This window comes from Sebastes fasciatus, chromosome 1, assembly GCF_043250625.1.
Source record: "Sebastes fasciatus isolate fSebFas1 chromosome 1, fSebFas1.pri, whole genome shotgun sequence".
In the NCBI taxonomy this organism is placed as follows: Eukaryota; Metazoa; Chordata; class Actinopteri; order Perciformes; family Sebastidae; genus Sebastes; species Sebastes fasciatus.
In genome coordinates this window covers 34,250,641-34,272,323 of record NC_133795.1, presented here as the reverse complement: position 1 = coordinate 34,272,323, position 21,683 = coordinate 34,250,641, and the positions used below count along the sequence as shown (strand labels likewise).

At 41.1% G+C, this 21,683-nt stretch overlaps 1 protein-coding gene across 2 annotated transcripts; it reads left to right on the top strand.

Annotated features, from left to right (window-relative positions):
- Positions 1-138: 138 nt before the first annotated feature.
- LOC141773361 (macrophage-stimulating protein receptor-like) lies at positions 139-16,411 on the top strand. 2 transcript variants are annotated; one of them, XM_074645248.1, is made up of 21 exons: positions 139-285; positions 1,037-2,329; positions 4,948-5,124; positions 5,313-5,432; positions 7,024-7,194; positions 7,314-7,480; positions 8,119-8,248; positions 8,619-8,755; positions 8,878-9,057; positions 9,216-9,321; positions 10,774-11,004; positions 11,150-11,296; positions 11,391-11,553; positions 11,708-11,797; positions 12,249-12,458; positions 12,543-12,623; positions 12,724-12,905; positions 13,022-13,131; positions 14,388-14,553; positions 14,641-14,777; positions 15,046-16,411. In XM_074645248.1, exons 2-21 carry the CDS (start codon positions 1,124-1,126, stop codon positions 15,275-15,277), a joined length of 4,143 nt encoding a protein of 1,380 aa, XP_074501349.1. In that variant the 5' UTR covers positions 139-285; positions 1,037-1,123; the 3' UTR covers positions 15,278-16,411. The 2 variants fall into 2 exon arrangements, with proteins under 2 accessions (XP_074501349.1, XP_074501350.1); XM_074645249.1 differs by having other exon boundaries at positions 149-285; positions 878-2,329.
- Positions 16,412-21,683: the final 5,272 nt, after the last annotated feature.

Below are 21,683 nucleotides of genomic sequence, written 5' to 3'. Positions count from 1 at the left end.
TTGATGCCTCAAACTTTTGCTGAAAGCAATAAAAACGACTCATTAAACATCACATTCCCGCAATGAGGACGCTCTTATTTTGAAGGCGAGTGTTAGATCCTGTTTTCATGTGTAGGCTGTAGTTTATCTCCAGTAGTTCAGAGTCAGAGTGAACTCTATCAGTGGGACTCTGGGCTGTCAGGTGAGTGAGTGGAGCTTCACTAACACAGGATATTTATCTCGTCAAGAATTCACATTTTGAGACTGTTGGACTAATCACAGCGACATCCCCCTTTTCACAGCCAGGTAAGATGTTTTTTCTTTATTAATTAAATATATTTATATTTTTATGGATATGTCTAGAGTAGCTATTGGTCCACGTTAATAAATAACTGAACTCACTTTTTCATAATTCACCTCTCATCACCTACCTGCACAGGATATGTAATTATAGCAGATATCAATACAAATGATCAGTCATTTAATGCTTATTGTGTGTTCTTCTCTGTTTTGAAACATTTAAAATAGTTGTCCATTGCACAAGGGTGTATTAAAATTGTCATACAGGATAACTACTGAATCATTTGCATATGAGTGCCCATTTATTTTTTACTTTTTGACAAATTGAGGCTTAGTTGTTATCTGTTTATTCTGTGTTTTGCTCTGGGGGCTGAACATTTCCATAGTTGCTCCACATGTTGCAGCACGTCATGTCTTGCCCACCACAGATTTTATCTTGACTCTGCCAACATGTTATTTTTCCACTGGCTTTATCAGCTTGATCACTCAATGAGTTTCACAGCCATATCTGTGCATATCACGTCTTACTTATCTGACATTGTAGATGTTATCACGGGGCTCGGCAGCTGATACTTTTTCCTTTTTCCTCTTTCCTCAGTTCCTCATGCTGCATTTCTCAGTTTAAACAAGCTAAGATGTTTACAGTATCCACCTCCACTTCAAAAGCAGTGAATCTCTGTTGCATGTGAGAATCAGATGTTACTGCTCTCTGTCTGACTGTTAAATCTCAACATTCCTCCTGTGTTTCCTCTCACAGAGCTCCTGCTGGTTCCTCATAATGTGTTATTTGAGGAAAGTATCTCATAGGTAGCACTCGATCCCTGCGGTGGACTGTGACGTGGAGATGGTCACTTGGGTTGCCCTGCTGACAGTATGCATATGGATACAAACACAAACAGCCTCAGGGCAGTACACATGTACTTCTGCTCAACGCAGGCCGGTGGATTTCACTGTAAAATACTCCCTCCCCCACTTCCAAACAGACAAACCTATTCAGAACATAGCTTTTAACCGGGAGAAGTATCACTCAGACGTGTATGTTGGATGCCAGAATGCAGTACACGCAGTCAACTATGCGATGGAACAACTATGGGTGGTGAAAACTGGACCTGTTGGCAGTCCTGAATGTGAAACATGTGGGGTGTGTGACATAGAGATAGATCTTGGGGATCCAGTGGATACAGACAATGAGGTTCTGCTTTTGGATCTTTCTTTATTTCCAGATCCCTACTTGTACATCTGTGGGAGCACTCAGCATGGGATCTGTCACTTCATTGACATTGGCTTACCACAGCCTGAGCCTACGTGTTTATACAAAAAGGAGCAGAACTCTCCAACCGACTGTCCAGACTGTCTGGCCAGCCCCCTCGGCACCAAAGTCACCATGGTTGATCAGGGGGCCACAACCCTCTTCTTTGTAGCGGCCTCTGTCAATGACAAAGTGACACAGAGGTACCCACGCAGGTCAATATCAGTGTTGAGGCCACTTTCAACTGACGATGGCTTTCAAATGATCATGAATGGCCTGATGGTGCTCCCCAGTCTACGGGACTCTTACAAGATTGATTACATCTACAGCTTCTCCACCAAGGAGTACGTCTACTTCCTGTCCCTGCAGAGAGAAAGTCCATCCAAGAGCAATTCAGCCTTTCAGACTCGTCTGGGACGGCTGACGATAACAATACCCGAGGTGTGGACGTACAGAGAGGTGGTCCTGGAGTGCCGCTACTACTCAAAGCGCAGGAGGAGACAGACAGAGGGTTCCAGGTTCATTTTGTACAACGGGCTACAGGCGGCACACTTTGGGCACGCGGGGAAGAAGTTGGCGGATGAGATGGGGGTGAAAGTGGCAGAAGACATTCTGTATGGGGTGTTTGCAAAGGTGAACGAGCGTGGCGAACCTCAAAAACACTCAGCCCTGTGTGCCTTCCCTTTGACTGAAGTAAACAAGGAGATTGATAAAGGCGTGAATGTCTGCTGCACGTCAGGAACAGAGCAGCTGTCCAGAGGTCTCTGTCACTTCCAGCCGTGCGAGAGCTGCCCACACGAAGTGAGTAACTCTTTTTTTTTTTTTTATGCCCGACTGTCGTCAGAGCAGAGGAACAGTGCAAAGGTCGCCCTGCGCCCAGACAGGAAGTGACCTATCCAGACAAACACTGTGTAATTAAATCACCTGTGACCGGAATGGTGCAGTTTATCATTAAGCCTACAGTTTCATATTGTCTTGAGCAATAGTATAAAGTAAATCTTGACTACTGGTACAGCGTACGGCTGTTGCAACTCTGGTTGAAGGTGTGTCAGAGAGCCGGGCCAGATATGAGAGAACTGGGATTGGTGGATGAGTCAGCAGTGTGACCTGCACATTGCCACACCATTTCTCTGCTCTGTTAAGTTTAAGTCTTTCTCTGTGAAAGGGTGGCAACAGTTTACGGTACAGAGCTTTAAAGCTCAATCATTACATTAACTTTGCTGCAATTCTTATCAGCTACAAGAGGAGAAAAGTATTGGAAATTAAAGACGGCTTGGTGGGTTGAACCTAAACCTAAAAGAACACGCAGGGTTCACTCTCAAAACAACCTCACTGAATAGAGCTGTGGCGCTCAAACAAATGATAAAGGTGTGGTCTTTTCCCTTTTGCGGAGTTCAAACTGTGTCCTTTGAGCTCTCACAGCCATGTGTACACCTACAGGAATGTGTGCCAACAAACACGAGTTATAAATCCTGCTGATAAAAAAAGGTGGAATTTCAAGGGGAGGGACAGTGTTGGGCTGTGCCTGGCTTTTACGCATTACGTTATTTGAGCAGGAAATGGGTATAACATTGAAGAAGAGAGGGGCAGGAAGGAAAGAATCACTCTTTTACTCAATCAATAAATGATGGGTTAGAGTTATGGTTAAAGCTGGTTTGTACAATACAATAACTTGGATATGAATTCAAGCTTCAAATGCTGAAATACAAAGTGACTGAAAAGATCAAATGACGTGAATATAGGGCATTCATAGTGAGACGCAAACCGGGGCATGCTGGGGCAGGTACGCTAAATTGCTTTGCAGTGGAATGTTTAACATTAGTTTGACGTATCCCCTCTTTTTTTATTGAATAATTACTCTTTATTAACCAAAGTACTTCATGCTCTGCCAACCATCCACACACATCTGTCATCATCAGATGTTAGATCAGTGGTCTCAAACTCAATTTACCTGGGGGCCGCTGGAGGCAGAGTCTGGGTGAGGCTGGGCCACAAAAGGAGCTTTGTTAAAAAAAACAACAATCTTCTCAAACGTCATTATTAACAGTTCTTTAACTTGAATGGGTTCTTCTGAACATGAACTGTCCTGAACATTAATGGAACATTGAAGAACATGAACGGTTCTTCTGAACATGGCCTCTATTGCGTCTCCCACTTTTCCTGAAATTGTCTGTGCTCGTCACCAACCTTTCTCTTCACTGCAGGCTTTGAAAAAGACATGATTGGGGCTGTGTGACAAGATATATATTCATTCCACTTGGTGTCACTGGTTCCACTGTGTTTGTGTTGCTCTGCAATTACACCACCAAACCGCTAGTTGGCGGCGGCGTCTCTATGAGTTTCCTTCTTCTTCTTGTACTACAAACAGAAACTGAGCGGAGTTGGAGCTAATAACTGTTGAACCACAGAACTTTTACTGACATTACTGCAACGCCGAAAAGAGACAATATATCTGAGTGGATTTGTGTGAACAAACATTGAAAAGATGGAGGCAGAGAGAAGTAGAACTTGGTCCTGGCCGCTCAGCATCGCTGAGAGACTGGACCAATCACAGCTGTTGCGGTCTGCGTCGCCGCGACGTGTAGTTACATTTCTGGAGAGGTGCACGTCAGGCTACGGCGTCGATTCAACGCAGAAGTATAAATCAAGCTTTAATCAAGCTTATGCGATGTTACACGGGCGCCGCCACAGTTGTTGTGAAATGTTTCTCTGCTTGCATCAAGCCCGGCCGATTGCCCGTCCCCGGGAGCCATATACCCCGCTGTGATTGGTAGGTTCGTTCAGCTCGGGCTCGCGCAACAAAGGGACCTTCAACGGCAAACTGCCATTCACATAAAACTCGCGGGCCGAGGGCGCCTGGTTAGCTCAGTTGGTAGAGCGGGCGCCCATGTAACAAGACTTGGTCCTGACCGCGGCGGCTCGGGTTCGAATCCGGCCTGTGGCCCTTTCCGCATCCACTCTCTCTCTCCCCCCTTTCCAAGACTCTATCCACTGTCCTGTCAATAAAAATGAAAAAATGCCCCCAAAAAAAACTTTGCGGGCCGCACTAACATTAAACTTTCATATCAAGGTGGGGGCCACAAAATATCGTCTTGCGGGCCGCAATTGGCCCGCGGGCCGCGAGTTTGAGACCCCTGTGTTAGATGTTTCAGTAGCTGACAATCTGAACTGAGAAACAGTCACCACGTCAACATATGGAGCTGGAGTCACTGCTGTTTTATGACCTTGTTATGAGCTTGTTCCTATATGACTGGAGGCGAGGCAGCACTTCCTTCCTAAAAGGATTAATTAAAACAGTCTCTTTTTTAACACGCTCAATAATGTGCACGTTAATGTGTTTAGAGGGAGACTGATTCTGACAGATGTGATTTGCTGACTAAAACACCCTTGTTCTGTATGTGTTTCTCCTGCTTGCGTAGATCTCTGAAGGTAATGACACATGCAGCAACAAACCCACTCTGGTGTCAAAGTCGTTCTCCAGAAATGACCTCTTCAACAGTAAGATGACAGACGTCCTTTTCACTTCTGTCCTGGTCACCACAATCGGGGATCACACGCTGGGACACTTTGGTACCTCAGATGGCCGGATACTACAGGTAGCAATGTGCCTGAGGATGAAATAGTAGAGTCCTTATGTGATGTGCCTCTGCAGTTTGAATGTATTACACCCGTACTCACTATAAACACTACTTTAAATGTCTAACCTAAACATTTGTATATTTTTACTGTCTGTCAGCCAAATGAAAATCCTTGTGACATTACCTCTCCGCTTTGTGTGTTTTAGGTGATTCTTGGGATGTACAAGCCTTTTGTTTTTGCCAACTATTCTCTTGGAGAAACCCAAGTGTCCAGGACAGCAGTGGTGTACTCAAATGATTCACTTCTCTTCGCAGTGGGAAATAAGGTACATTTTGTAATGTCTATCGATTGATTTGCAACCTTTAATCGTTAGACTAGGTAGTAATAGGGTGTTGCAGGGATGACATATGTTTATAGGCCAACCAGGAAGTTAGCATCGCCCTGGTTCCCTCGACAAAAAGCCAATGGGATTTTTCCATTTTGTTTTGGATTATTGCAGAAAATGAACTCTGTGACAAACACAAGTTTTTGATACTTACACTTTTTGTTCAGCAAGATAATCTTCACAAATGAACTCCACTTTATGATTTTTGAATTGTAAATGCAATCACCAGAAGTGAAGTGAAGAACTAACATTACACCACGGTTGCATCAGTGCGAGTGCGGATGAGTCGGCGCGATGATGTCTAGTACTCTCATTTAGCCACTTGTTAGCAGCTGCCTTTTTTTAAGACACATAAAGGCTTCAACATTCAAGAGTGGGGTATTTACTGATGTATTTTAAGTTGTAGAACAAACGTTAAAAGGTCTTAAGCTTGTGTAAACCAAAGACCTTTTTTCAGGCATCTAAATAAAAACCCAGTGACTTCCAGTCGAGTAAACCGGAATTGCTAAAATGCTAACTCATTTCTGGGTTTCAGGACTCATTCCTGCACCACTCTATTGTTTAATAGGTTTACATTTGTCATTGGATAATTGGTTGAAAAGGATTTCAAATCTATTGGATAATGGATCCAATGGTGGGAGCTGCCATAACCAATGTCCAAGTGCCACACCCCATACACTATAATCACACCATTAACAAAACAACACAGATTATCTTAAAGGAACAGTGTGCAACATTTCAGGGGATCTATTAGCAGAAATGGAAAATAATATTATAACTATGCTTTCATTAGTGTAAAATCACCTGAAACTAAGAATCGTTGTGTTTTCGTTAGCTTAGAATGAGCCCTTCATATCTACATAGAGAGCGGGTCCGCTTCACGGAGTCCGCCATGTTGCTCCAGTAGCCCAGAACCGACAAACCAAATCCCGGCTCTAGAGAGAGAATTTCACGTTTTTACGTTACCCGAAGGCCACCGTAGTTCTCCGACACACTGAAACTGCGGTAACGTGAGCCACAGAGTGCTAAACCGTGGTACCGCCAGCTGCCGTCTGAATTCCGTTGCTCCTAAAGTAGTTATATTATGGTAAAGATGACCTCTGAGTGTGGCGAACGGCGTTATCACTGTTTTGCACTCGGCAACCCACGTTACGGCAGTCTTGGAAAGGGAGGAGTGAGCTGAGGGGTACTCAGCTGGTTGCAATCTGCAACCACACCACTAGACTCCACCAAATCCTACACACTGTACCTTTAAAGTTAGGAGGATAAAGTACAGAAAGTACAAGTACTACATCCATTAAGTGTAATCAGTTACACATGACAAATTCAGTACTTCATTTAGTTTAGTGTTTCTTAAATATGTTAAGAGTATTAATCCAGTATGCTCCTCTGGGTTGATCTGTAGGAGAGGGTGAGATTTTTTATAATGCCGAGCAATATATTAATCCATGTTTTCCTGCTTACCTTTTGACTGTCTTTCTCTGTTACATGTGGCTCACCCCACCCTCGTCCTCCTCTCTCCTTGATCAAGATGTTCAGGGTGCCCTCTGCAGGACCGGGGTGTGCACATTTTTTGACATGCTCCATTTGTTTGAGGGCTCCACGCTTCATGAGCTGCGGCTGGTGTTCAGGCAGCTGCTCGAGGCAACATGAGTGCACCTCGCAGTGGAACGACGCCTCATGCGCACCTGTCATAACAGAGGTAGATCTGATGCCATCCATTGTGTCAAGTTTAAGCAACATGAGTCATAAAGTTACACTGATCACACTGATTGTACTGAGATGCTGATTGCTCTGGATGATATCCCTTGTTCTCTGCAGTTTTTCCCTAAGATGACCCCTGCTGGTGCTGAGACAGAAGTGACAATTTGTGGTTGGGAGTTTCAGTCTTCTCTGCTACCCACCATCATCAGCGGCAAGACCCACATCATCACAGTGGGCTCAGGGACCTTGTGTACCGTCCTGCCTGAAAAGAGCACCAGTGAAGTGTGAGTATCGTACGTGCACACAATGACAGACACAGTTCATTTTCTCAGCATTTATGTGGGAAGTACTGCTAGCCACAAGCCAACAAGTTTACTAGGGATGAGAAATATTTATTAGTTTAAATTATAAAAATGGATACAAAACGAGAGACGTTGTGGCTATGCTCCCGCAATGGTAGCATCGGTCGTGACGATGTTATCAGCTGTAACTGACGTATGAGAGCAGTGCAGAGCGGCAGCCATGAGCTCACATGCAGAGACATGCAAAAGCACGCACAGCCATGTGTGTGTTGTTGCCATGTCAACAAAGCATGGAGAAGCTCAGATTACAACACACACAGAGGGAGAGTGACTTCATTCTCTGCTCAGGTAGACATCACTCCTCTATATCTTTACATAACTAATAGTTGTTTGCTGTTATATTAACGCTCTGGATATTGTATAGAGCATTTTTCTCTAATAGTGTGGTGTCGCTGGCTAGTGTTTACATAAAAGTAGCATTTCTTCCTAAACAAAATTGTTGAAACGTTTTTTTGAGTACTGTGGAAATGTTTCTGTCTCATTGCTGCTGTTCATTTCTGTCTGGAATATCTTCATCTACATAATTCATACGTTGTCATTTCTTGTGTCCTTTAACGCAGGCTGGTATGCAAGATTCAGGAAAACACACCAAACCAGAACCTCACCATCACCCTGGAAGTGCTCGAGGGGAAAGTGGAGGGCCCCTACTCAATTGAAGGCTCAGCTCAGATGCCTGGCTTCTCTTTTGTGGTGAGAAATTGTATGCAATTGAAACAGTTTTAAAACAAGGCAAAAGTGAGCATGGCTCACATACCCCCGCTCACTGCTTGACCGCTACTAAAGTAGGGCCAAAGGTTTTGCCCTCTTGGAACTAATGGGCATTAACTAATTAACTAACTGTCAAATTTGAAGATCCTAAGTTAAATAGTTTCTGAGTTCTGCTACGGAAACGGAAATGTGACACGCGAACGGACGGACGGAAGGACACGCGGAGCGCTATATACCCCTGACTACATTGTCACAGGGTATAATGAGCTCTGTATACTGTCTTTATTTGTGTAAATTGTATGTATAATGTAACACTATTGAGTGCGAAAATATTTCACCTGCGTCTAACCAGGAGCCGAGCATAACAGAAATCAGGCCTGACTATGGACCCGTGTTTGGAGGAACGACGGTGACACTGACAGGCAGATATCTGAATTCTGGGATACAGAGAGACGTCTTCGTTGCTAACAAGAAGTGCAACATTCACAGGTGAGCAACACAGGAGACTACTTCTTTTGCTAATACATGACTAATGGCTTTACAACACATTCATTTCACTGTGTTCAGATGTATCGTACACATTTGGTTACTGTGATTTCTTTTCCTTTCAGTGCTTCTGGAGGAAGTGAGACTTCTTCCATCGTCTGCCACACAGCAGCTGCAGCAGCAGGTGTTGGGAAGGTACCTGTGAAAATCTTAATCGACAACTTTCAAGTGACGACCACGAAGATGTTCTTCTACAAGACAAACCCTGTTATAACCTCTGTACATCCTAACTGCAGTTTCATAAGGTAAGACACTGATCCCAGTCTGCTCTGATCTTATTAATGGACTCCAAATTAAGTGATATCACTCCAAAATATACCTTCCATTGCCTAATCATAATTAAACAAACAAGTCAATGTTATTATTTATTATTATTAACTTGCTCATTTATACTGTCCTACAGGGGATCCAGGCTGGTGATAGAAGGTCAGAATCTGGACTCGGCCCACAAAACTGTGGTTCAGTACACTTCCAAAAATACACTTCCCAACCTGCAACTTTATGAACGAGTAAGTTAACACTTTGATTTTATCCTTGTTTAAATCTTTACAGACACATTATTCAATTAAATTACTTACATTTCAGTTCAATTCAAACCAGGTCATTAAACTGTTTAAGCAACGGATGGCCAGTCATACTCATTCTAGCAGAAAATTGCTGTCCTATTATGCCTGTTAATAACTGTTAGGTAGTTGTGATTTCAATGCACTTCTCATGCATTAGCTCCGTGTTATTGACTGTGTGGCTGCGTCGACACAGAAGTTTTAAGATTGATTTTCAAAAATCGGGGTTTTCCCTGCTATTACAGCGCGTTTTTGCGCTGCGTAAAAACAATGGAGAGCACCCGGTCGAGCCGACGCGCGGAACTGCACGGGGGAGGGGTGACAACGAGGGTGCTGTAATGCATCTTTACAATGTTCACGTCTTGCAAAAGCAGCACATAATATCGCCAATAAGAGCGAATCATCTACCAGTCATTATATTAGAGGGCTAGTTCGGACCTGGTTGTTTACTAATGCGATGTGATTTTACGCACTGATAAAACCATGTCCAGCTTTCTGAATCTGATCCTTTGATTTAACCTAAAGAATATGATTTTACAGGGCAAACATTGCCAGTAGAATTAAATGTTCAAGCGAAGGCTGTGATATGTGTAAATAATAAAATATTTATTCAACTATAGCAAGTTTTGTCTTTAAGCTTTTTGGGCATTATCTATAGTAATATAATGGTCCAAAATTATGTAAAATTGCATAGTTTTGAGTCAAATACCTTCACATTTCGTTGGGGGAGGATCCTACACTCTATCCCAAAAACATGCATCATTCTGTGACATTTTATGCTGATGATGCCACTATCATCTCCTCTCTCTATAATCCTCCAGACCTGTAACCCACCCGATCCAGTTCTAACACCTGAGCTAATTAGTACGCATTTCTCCCGGATGTGACCCAGGTCGTATCTGAATTGTCCTGACCAGGGTTTAACCCGGGTTGACTGGCTTGGTTTGAATTAACAAAAGGTCATTGGTGTGCAAAGGGTATAAGTGTTCCATGCTGGCAAACAGACTTAAAAGTACACTCACAGCAGCCCTGCGACAAAGACACAAGCCTCGACACACTTCTCCTCTAATTAGCGATTAATGCATGAAAAGGAATAAAATAGCAACTCTAAAGTTAATCAATGCTAAGTTGATTAACCTGAAAAATTTATATATTTTTAAGCATTATCAGTTCCTGAGTCTATACGTCTATGTTGATGCTAGGAGGTGTTGATCTGCGTATTTAAAATCACGAGTGTTTGTTGCCCTCTAGCGATGACAGCAGGGAACTGATAAATTAGTACCCGAGTAAGGGTACTAATTAGCATTTGATTTATTGATTGCTGTTTGGATGTAATGAGAATTTCAACAAATATACCAAAAAATGTATCTGAATAATGCTATCAATCCTACATTTAAGGTCTGCAACGGCACAAGAAATGCCACGTATATGGAGTGCTGGGCCCCTGCTTTTCCAGAGGAAATGCCAGGAGAAAAGTCTGAAACAGGAGAGATTTCTATTCACATGGATGGGAAAAGTAACCTTTGGAAGGGACGTTTTGACTACCACCATGATGTCAAAATCATTCCCTTTGAAAATGATGCCAAGGAACATCGTATGAAACCAGGAGAGACGGAAGTTTCACTGCATGTAAGTTTACACACTCTTACACTACAGTTTTTTTTTCCAAACATCTATTAAATGTTGTTGTATTAAAATCTCAATAACAACAATACTTGCACAGCACAATTATTAATATTTGTGCATTCTTCTCATTTTTTCACATATGTAACAGCATAGCAAACTGAATACAGTGAGCACATGCATGAAGATCATAATGACCGTTGGGGGTGTGAACTGCAACGCCCAGGTTCTGTTAAATGAGCTGACCTGCAGGATCGACATAGACCGGGTTATTCCCAGTGAGGGACTGCCTGTCGAGGTGAGGGAGTCTACTTTTAACTCATCAACCTTAACCTGAATAACTTTAAATTAAATATGTTTAACGAGAGTCATTGTCTGTTCTACTACTGTAGGTGTCTGTGAATGGGGAAGTTTATAGTGTGGGTAGAGTAGTCAACGATGACAACAACAACACCATGGTGATTGTGGGCATTTTTCTGGGCATCTTTGCCGCATTGGCAGCAGGTGCTGGCCTTGCATTGATTGTGATGATCCACTTGAGGAAGAAAAAGAGAGGTGAGGATATCTTGAATAATTTCATCCTGCTGCAGTATGGTCTATTTATTATTAACCTGACCAACCGTGACCTGCTTTTTGACTTTTGACATACTTTACTGTGTTTTCATAGTCTATTGTTCAGTAATATAATTTATCATATGTATCCTTTCAGCCAATATAGAGGGTCGTTTGTCTACAAGGCTTTCACGGAGCCGCATGGGCAGCGCTCTCGATTACTCCCCGACAGGTGACTACAGACGAGGTGAGACATCCAAATTCATTCATAATCCATATTACTGTAACTGTTAATTGGTTCTTCTGTCTATTTATCCCCTTCCCTCTTCTTCATCAGCAGCAGCCCTAGGAAGTACAGCTTTTAAAATATATATTTTTCATAAATAATAAATACAGAGACTGCTAAATAAATAGATAGATGTAGATATCACGGCACAAATTGGTTTAATTTCTCTATATCTTTGTGGTGAACCAAAGTCGGGGGGGTAACGGGATAAAGAACAGCCCGACCAATGAAGGGGTAAAATATTCATAGATTGTAATCATTTCAAAGTAACTGGCAGAATTTCCATCTGAGTATTAGACGGTCTCCATTTGTCTGTTACGTACTGTAGTAGTCTGTTTGGTAAGGGTAATAACAAAAGTTGCAATGACCTTTAAGTGCATCTTCATGGTGTGTTTCCTCTTGCGTTCCACAGTAGATCTGTCCAGTCAAACATCAGGTTCAGGAGGAATGGCCTTCCAAGGCTTAGCGTATGCTGCCAGCCATGATCATCTGTCCATTCCTCTAATGCCACGGGACAATATCTCAATGGTCAGTCTAAGTTCTGACCTTCTTGAAGAGGTCAAAGACGTCCTGATCCCTGCTGATATGCTCCGAATTGAGGATAGCCAGATAATCGGCAAAGGTAAGTCTTTTATAATGTTTTGTTCTTTCCTTCGACTATTTTAGCACAAAATATGAATAATAACCATGTTTTCTTCTTCTGCAGGCCACTTTGGTACAGTTTATCATGGATACCTGATAGACAGCAATAAGCAAGAGACCCACTGTGCTGTTAAGTCACTGAACAGTATGTGAATACCTTTTTTTAAAATAATTGAAATCAGCATTATATGAGCTCTTGGCTGTTGGATTAGTCTGTATAACGTTTATCTGTGTTGTATTAACAGGGATCACAGATGTGGGGGAAGTGGACCAGTTCCTCAGAGAGGGCATCATCATGAAAGGCTTCCACCACCCCAACATACTATCTCTGCTGGGCATCATGCTGCCTAAAGAAGGGCTCCCTCTGGTGGTTCTACCGTATATGAAGCATGGGGATGTGCGTCATTTCATCCGCTCCGAGAAACGGGTAAATTACGCAATGAAACTTCCTGCACCAGTATAGGGTCATGGTTATATTTAGTATGTTAGATCATGGGCGTTTGGGTGGGTCAGCTCTGTCTGATACTTGTTTGTCCTCCACAGAACCCGACAGTGAAAGACCTGATAGGCTTTGGGCTTCAGGTTGCCAAGGGGATGGAGTATTTAGCCCTGAAAAAATTTGTCCACAGAGACCTGGCTGCTCGTAACTGCATGTGAGTGTGAATCATACACTGATTACTGGCCTGTGACATGTCAGTGGAAAAGCTTTGTCACACAAGTTTACGCAACATCTACGTGATGCATTATAAAGGTTTATTTAATTTATGGAACATCTTTATTGATTTAATGTAAGCAACAAATACTAGTGTTGGTTGGTAGTGTTTTATGGTCAACTGCACTACTTACGACAGAGACATTTATTAATCCTTAAAAATAACATCACAAAGTTAGTAAAACCCAAAAAGGATAATAAATATACCTGACTACTGTTACATCTTTTTTTATTTTTCTTTAACATAATTAAAGTTTTCTTTTTCAAGTATTTTAAATGGATAAAAAAAAGAAATATCTCTGATGATCCCACCAAATTAAAAGCATGACAGTGTATTTGAAATTTTAGATTTTTAAAAAATCTCTCATAGCAAGATAGATCGATAGACTCCATCTGAAGGCCTCTTGGGATGATACATAGTTGAGACACTGGTGGAATAGTATTTCTGTTTTTAATGATCTGTTTATTTGCTCATACATGTTAAAGGACTAATGCAACATTTTGGGAAAAACTCCTTTTGGCTTTCTTGGAGAGAATTAGACTTCACTATTTCTGCATCCCACCTGTGCACGAGAACATCACTGTTCATCAACACTGATTTTCCAAATGGGTGTAAATTAAAGTTCACCTTGTTCCTCTTGAGCAAACTTTGAGTCTAGAGATGTGTCATCTTAACAGGAACTGGCTGAGAGATGCTGTGCGTTCCAATACCCATACTACCATACTATTTAGTATGCCAGAATAAAGATTTAGTCCCAATACATTGTGGCATGTCTTGATAAACATTACAGTGAAGGTGTCAATAAAGAAATAAATATAATAATAAATAAGGTCTAATGATTCTTATAAATTCGATCACTTATTAAAATATGCCATAATTAAAATCAGTGTGTTTAATGGAATAGTGGCATTAAATTGTGCCTAGTCCCAATGCATAGTATGTCAAATGCAGTAAAAATACCAGGATGTCCTACTACATCTGGTCGCGTTCTGCAGTTTGCAAACCAGCATCTGCGCAGTGGATATATCAGCAAGAGGGTCAAAATTCAAGGTGCAATGTTATGAAGAAGTAGTATGTCCCAATTGTATGCGTACTGCATACAACAGTACTTATTTGTAAGGGCAGCGGCAGTACTGTATGTAATAAAAGTAAAAAAGAAAAAGTATGCGATCTGGAACATGATGTTTTCTTTTCAGGCTGGATGAAACCTTCACAGTAAAGGTGGCTGACTTCGGCATGGCCAGGGACATTTATGACAAGGAGTACTACAGCATTCAAGATCAGAAACGGGTAAAGCTGCCAGTGAAGTGGATGGCCATCGAAAGCCTGCAAACACAAAAGTTCACTATCAAGTCTGACGTGGTGAGTGTGCTTTATCCAGTCCACTGAAATATGCTCGTTACAACGATCATGCATGCATCTACAATATATTGCTTATCTGTTTCCCAGTGGTCATATGGCATCTTAATGTGGGAGCTGTTGACCAGAGGTGCTAGCCCATATCCAGATGTGGACCCCTACGACATCACACACTACTTGTTGAAGGGACGCCGGCTTCCCCAGCCACAGTTTTGCCCCAATACTCTGTAAGAATCATACCTGCACCTTTAAACATCACATAACACAATGACATAACACCATCTCTGCAGTATCTATCTATCTATCTATCTATCTATCTATCTATCTATCTATCTATCTATCTATCTATCTATCTATCTATCTATCTATCTATCTATCTATCTCCAGTTTAATATATTATTTTTAAGCTCACAATGACATTCAATAGTTCACTTACTTGCTTACATATTTACTCACGTACTTACTCATTCACTCATTTACACATTTATTCCACAGCTATAATATCATGCTGACGTGTTGGGAGCCGGAGCCCGAGTGCAGACCTAGCTTCAGTAGCCTGGCTGCAGACGTACAACACATCCTGTCCTGTCTGGAAGGAGAGCACTACATCAGTCTGAAGATCCACTACGTCAACTTAGACCAGCCACGGCCCTACCCGTCGCTGACTGGATCTGCAGATGAGGCTGAGGCCTCGGACTTGGACACGGACAGTTATGCTGCCATCTGAGGGTGCAAAGTCCTATAAGACTCTCTGATAGAAAAGCCGGATCCGGATTAAAGTTGGACAGCGTACAAGAAAAAAGGGACAAGTTAGCCTGGATCCATTCATACGTCACATTAATTGGTGATCATGTCTACAAACCTGAGCACATGGACGGTTTGGCTACTGAGTTAAAAGACACTGTAGGTACTATAAACTCTTGGAAGTAAATGTTTTTTTTATTATTTTGTTTCAAACATCTGAAGCACAAGTGTGACAAAATGAATGTAAAGTTTGTTGTCAGACTTGTAGAATAGGATGTGGGGCTACGAGACTATGTGCTGTTATAGAAATATATGTCTCTAAGCCATAGATTGTTAGACACGAGGTCTAGAAATGCTGACATGTGCTAAAGTGTCCTGTTTTTTAGGTTTTTCTGACACAATTCTCCTGCTGTATAAAGGCTGTAGAATGTAGACTTAATACAAAGGGACTTGTACATGTGAAATCTTAATTCTGGATGCAGAATAACCCAATGTTCTCAGATTCAGAGCCATTGATACTCTGCCAAAAGCTCTGCACCTACTGAATTATACAGTGATCTGTCTATGCTGTTCAGATATCAACTGAGGCTTCGAAACACACCGAGTACCTGCTATTATCACTAGAGGGCAACCAATGCCTCCTCCTAACGCATACTTCTATTGCTGCTGCAGTGATGTCTGCTGCACTACAGCAGACAGCTCAATACAAAGACGTTACACAAACAGTACAACTACAGTATATTCACCTGAACAAACTCAATCAACATAGCATTGCATTCTGTCCGTACTGCACATTTTCCCTTGTTTCCTGCATGTAATTAAAAGGATCTTCAAAGCACATTAGAAAAGGGATTTTAGAATTCATGCACTGATTTTTCGACTTTTAAACCGACAATGCAGTCCGGTTTAACCAACAAGCTTTCTACCAGGGGTAATAGATTTGGTTCTGGTATACTTGGTTTTTGTCATTGCTGCATTTTCGCTCCTTCCTACCAAAAATCAAACTGATGTTGCTTTGCTCTAGGTTGCACTGTAAAGCATGTTTTTGTACTGACAAATGGTCAATTGTGCATACTTGTCTGTAAAGCGTGTCCACAAATTAAATGTCTTCCTTGGACTTGTTTTTCCTAGCCTTATCCTGAATTTACAAGCAGAAATCCTGACTGGCAAACAAGACAGCTCTGCGTAAAAGAAAATCCCCTATAAATGTTTTTTTCTGGTAAAATAATGGCAGTTAAGTTCTTCATGAAAGCGGATCATCAAAGCAAATGGCACAGGTCTGAGGCAGTACCGCCCTTGTTCTCTGTCAGGTGGTTGAAAGGAAAAAACACAGCTCAACCAGAGTGAAAGCTGCATGCTTCTGCCTAATCTGTGTATGTAATACTCTCTATGAATAATTTATGGATCTAAAAAAAACAAAACCCTGTATCCCTTGCCTTCAGGTACTGCAAAGGTTGCGGTAATAATGACAAGCTCTGGTTGTGTTCAGGTGGAGCTTCTGGATTTGGAAATGAGGTGATGTTTGCAGCCAGAGACCGAACAGAAGCCAAAATGATGGATATTTTTTTTGCTGTGAACAACTATTGCATTTGAGATTTGCATTTATTCAAGTAATGCAGAAGCAAACGCAGGATGTAATGTGTTTAAATGGTTATTTGTCAGTTACAGTATCTGCTCTTTCAATACCACCATGGGCTCCAAAGAAATAAAAAAATATCTGGCTACCACTGACTTAATTCAGATCTTTTAGTATTTGTAAACGGCACGTGATGAAAAAGAGGTGAGGAGTGGAAAAGAAAGGGTTCGTCAATACATAAACAGCATGAGCTGCACATGAACCCACAGTTGGGGAAAGACACGGTTTGTACGTGAGCCTAGTAGGCAACTAAAACAGTTGAGGCTTCTCTGTCAAGTGCTATAAAGGCTCCCAGATGCCGTGAAATAAAGTCTTTAAAGCATCGTCACAGTGATCGTATAATTAATGTACCTCTGGGATTGTAGGAAGCTGTTGGCATTTAAAATAAAATTTGGCATGAAACAAGGACACTGGCATTGAAATCAAAACTTGAAATAAAAAAAAAGAAAGATTGGCATCAGCTTTGGGGGGGAAAAAATACTGAAAAATAGCACAGCCGCATCAAAACAATATTTTTGCTTTGACCATGAATCTGTTTTTCTTGTGGTTTTATTTATCTTGATTTGTTTGCCTTTATTTTTTAGGGGAAGTTTTTTTAGTGCCAATGTTTCCTGTTTCTGTTCTAAGTTGTTAAGGGAGAAAGTAAGCACTCTCACTCTCTTTTTTTTTGTGTAAAATACTGTACATCAAACATTGAATGACATCAGATCTAAAATGTCATTCGTTCATTTAGCGCATAGATTTCAAAAGTGGCAGATCAAATTTCTGAGTGGCAGACAAAATGAATACTTGGCAGGCAGTTTAAAAAGTTAATTGCAGACCCTGATTGCACTTTGTCTGTTTTACATTCAGGTTAAATCACCTTGAACGACAGAGTTCAGCTGACATGAGGCATCCATGTTTGCCTTTTCATGCACTTTATGCTAAATCAGATATATTGCAAGTTTCAGAACAAAAACAGCTTCCCTTGTAATAATTTTTTCTAATGTTGACATGATATTTAAAGGTAAAACCTAGTATGTACAGTAACTCCAATATGACATGGATGTGGCATAAGCCTAACTTGAGATAACCCATATGACATCACCAGGGTTATTTTCTCTTTAGACAACTCCTCCAGAACCACAGCAGACATTATATAATTGTTTTCACAGGCTGAGTAGTACTAGCCATGAAGTGCAAACTGAGTAAAATTCCTCTTTAGGGACAAATAATTAGCTGAAGAATGATTGAACCAACCATCAATGAAAATCCTGATTCTCACAAAAGAGTCCCGAGCACCTACACCAAGTCTCAGATGGTCTATTTATTCAAAGGCACCACATATGTTCCTCCTCCACACACACACACAGACACACACACTCACACACACACAAGACACACACACACTACCCCATCCAAACCCAGTAGCACAGTGAGGGGGAATAGCTGCACTGAAACAAGCTGAGAGCAGATCCCTCAAGTATCTCTGGTCTAAAATTCCTTTTGTTGTCTTCAAGTGTATATATTTATAAATATTTTACACTTTTATTTCACACTGCCCCGGTTTTGAAGCCGGGTTTCGGTTGAAATCTGCGAAACTGCAAATATCATACAGCAGCTGTTGTGTGATCCATGACAAACTGGACAAGGGAAAAGAAACTGTGGCTAGCTGTTTCCTGTCGAGATTTATGCAAATGTGTCCTCCACAGACTAAACGGAAGAGCACAAGAAGATTAGGACAGCCAATTAGCACTCCTAGTGTAGCTGCCAACATGTAATTCTTAACTATTAATCATCGGTGTAGGGACATTAGAAAAGTGGAGTGGGGTTCAAAATCAACTTCTGTGCATGGGTGTCATTTTTTTTCTAGCCAAGAACTGAAGTGATGAACAAGGAGCCAATATCGTGAATGGACCAATGCTTTTTAAAGTTCAGGGATGCGAGAGAGACTGTGCTACATGCTTAAATAAAAACGAAATTCTGCACGGATATGGAGTAGCCAGCCAATGGGAAATAATTTGTCCATAAAGGCCCAAACTTGGTTCCTCTGGCACACTATTCCATCATATACACTGATTTGAATTATTGCATGTTTTAATGAGTTTGCCTGCCTAACTGTAAACATGTAGTGAATTATTGTAAAGGAGAATTAGGCTTCTTGTGCGTTTAAGCCCACACAGTCTATAAATAACTATTAATATTTAAAACCACACCTATTCCTGACTGATCAGAATTTATAAAGAATCATTAGACCTTATTTATTATTATATATATTTATTTCTTTATTGACACCTTCGCTGTTATGTTCATCAAGACATGCCACAATGTTGGTTAATGTATTGTTTTACTAGAAACATAAATGCACTCTTATTCAACAAAAATGAACAAGGTTATTTTAAGGAGGAACATGTTTCAAATCCCATGTCTTATCTAGCCTAAACCTAGCCCTGTGATAGTCTGGTGACCTGTCAAGGTTATACCCCGCCTTCACCCAATGTCAGCTGGGATCATCTCCATCTCCCCCCCCCCCGCGACCCTGAACAGGATAAGCGGTTACAGATAATGGATGGATGGATAAAATAAACCTATTACGAAAATAACTCTAAAATATCAAAACATGTGAATCACTTGACTCAAATCATGGGAATCTAATGTATTATCTCAACTTCTAAAAGCGCAGTGTAAATAAATATAAGTCATTCATTCACACTGAGCCATACAGTACTGGGAGCGAGTGGTGTGTTCACAGACAAACTTCCTGACGTTTATTTGGATTAGCTAATGATGAGCTGAGTGAGCTTTAGCATTCTGGTTGTGTATGTTGAACATATAATGTAAGCTAAAACATATGTGGTCGTACCGGGCATCAGATGTTCTGCACTGCACCACTTGGTATGAAATGGCTTGAGCAGTAGAGAAAAAAAAACCCAAAACAAACTTGCCTGATTCACTGTTGTTGAATCTTTCCTTGCTGGTGTTTTGAACTATGCATTCACAGTCTGAAGTTTTTCAACATTGCTCGAGGTCTCTCAGTTTTTCAAGATGTTGGTGAGAAAAAGTCTGCAGAGGAAGACAAGGAAAGAAAAATGCGAATACAACAAAATATTTCATATTTGATTAGTCACAAGCAAATGTACAAGGTGTTGGGCTGTCTGGTTTCTCCATTTGTACTTTCATTAAGAAAACTAACATTTAACAAAATAATTCTAAATCCCTCAACGTACAGTACAATGTACTTTTCTCAATAATATAGACAAAGTTCTTAACAAATATGCATATTTAAAACATCTTCAAAATTACTATAAAATTACTAGTAAATAAGTTAACATTAAAAGTGCTCTATGTCTATACGATATCCAGAGCATTAATGCAGCATCAAACTATTTGCTATGTAAAGATATAGAGGCGTAATGTCTACCTGAGCAGAGAATGAAGTCACTCTCCCTCTGTTTGTGTTGTAATCAGAGCTTCTCCGTGCTTTGTTGACATCGCTGGCCGGCCACGCATGCTTTTAGTCTATGTTCGTGCATTTGAGCATGCCCCGCAGGCTAGCCCACGGCCGACGCTGTTAGCACCGTTAGCGCCGTTACCTGCGAGTTGCCGGCTCAGCTGTCACCATATTGAGAGTCGTGCGGAGGCAACAGAAATGCACTCAATCTTGCAATTAGCACCTTTAAGTTTGTTTAAAGTTTGTTTTGCGTGTGTCTTTAGTGACATCAAACCTACAGCATGGTCTGTCATATTGCATTCTCATAAAATCATATCTTTAATAACCATTTTTCTTAAGAAATGGGCTGACTCCTTTCCATCTTAAAAGCCTAACTTTCTGTGCAAAATATCTTGCAAGTGGGTTTGTAGCCTTTCTCACACTTTTGTTCTCTGAATTGAATCTGCTATCCTTGAGCTTGTGTACCAACGGTAGATACCTGAATAGCGAGGCAATCTTCCTCCCTCTCCCTTGCTCTTCTCCATTGTTGCATTGCATTCAGAGGGAGGATGAAGAGCTGGAAGGTCACAGATGGAGAGAAGTGTTATGTTGTTCCCGTCTCTGCACTCTGAGTGAATGTCTCCACAGATGGGATTATATTGAAAGGCAAACACAAATTTGCAGAGCAATGAAAGCGCTTTAGAGGCACAAGGCCATGCCAGGCACATAGCTAACTGTACTTGTTAAGAGTTTTTCATCATCCATCTTGTCATCAGTATGCCTCAGTATTTTGTAGTTTAAAAAATGCAGTGCCCACTTTGTTGCTGCAAAGATTTCTGTTATACACACTACATGCTGAATATGTTATTAAGATGAGCACACAAAATGCAATTAGAGGAGATGCAAATATGTTCAGACTATAGACTGAATATAGGCTGACCCTCTATGTCATCATTGCTGTTTTTATGTAGTGGCTTATAGTTATTTCTGCATTAATAATTAAACAGATTTCGTCAACAACCATGCTTATTAATTTTTCACACTGCGCATGTAACAACAAAAAATGTGCATTCACATAGAAAACTGTGTGTTTATCGGTTTTATGTATAATACTACTAAAGCGGAATACTGTTTATGCCTTAGTACTCCAGACATGCATTGTGCGTTTCAATACCCATACTATCATACTGTTTAGTATGCCAGAAAAAGATTGAGTATGCCCAAATACATTGTATGTCAAATGCAGTATGCCAAAAAATACCAGGATGTCCTACTGGCTATTCTGAACCACAATCCTCTGCGCCACGGATATATGAGCAAGAGGGTCAAAGTTCAAGGCACAAT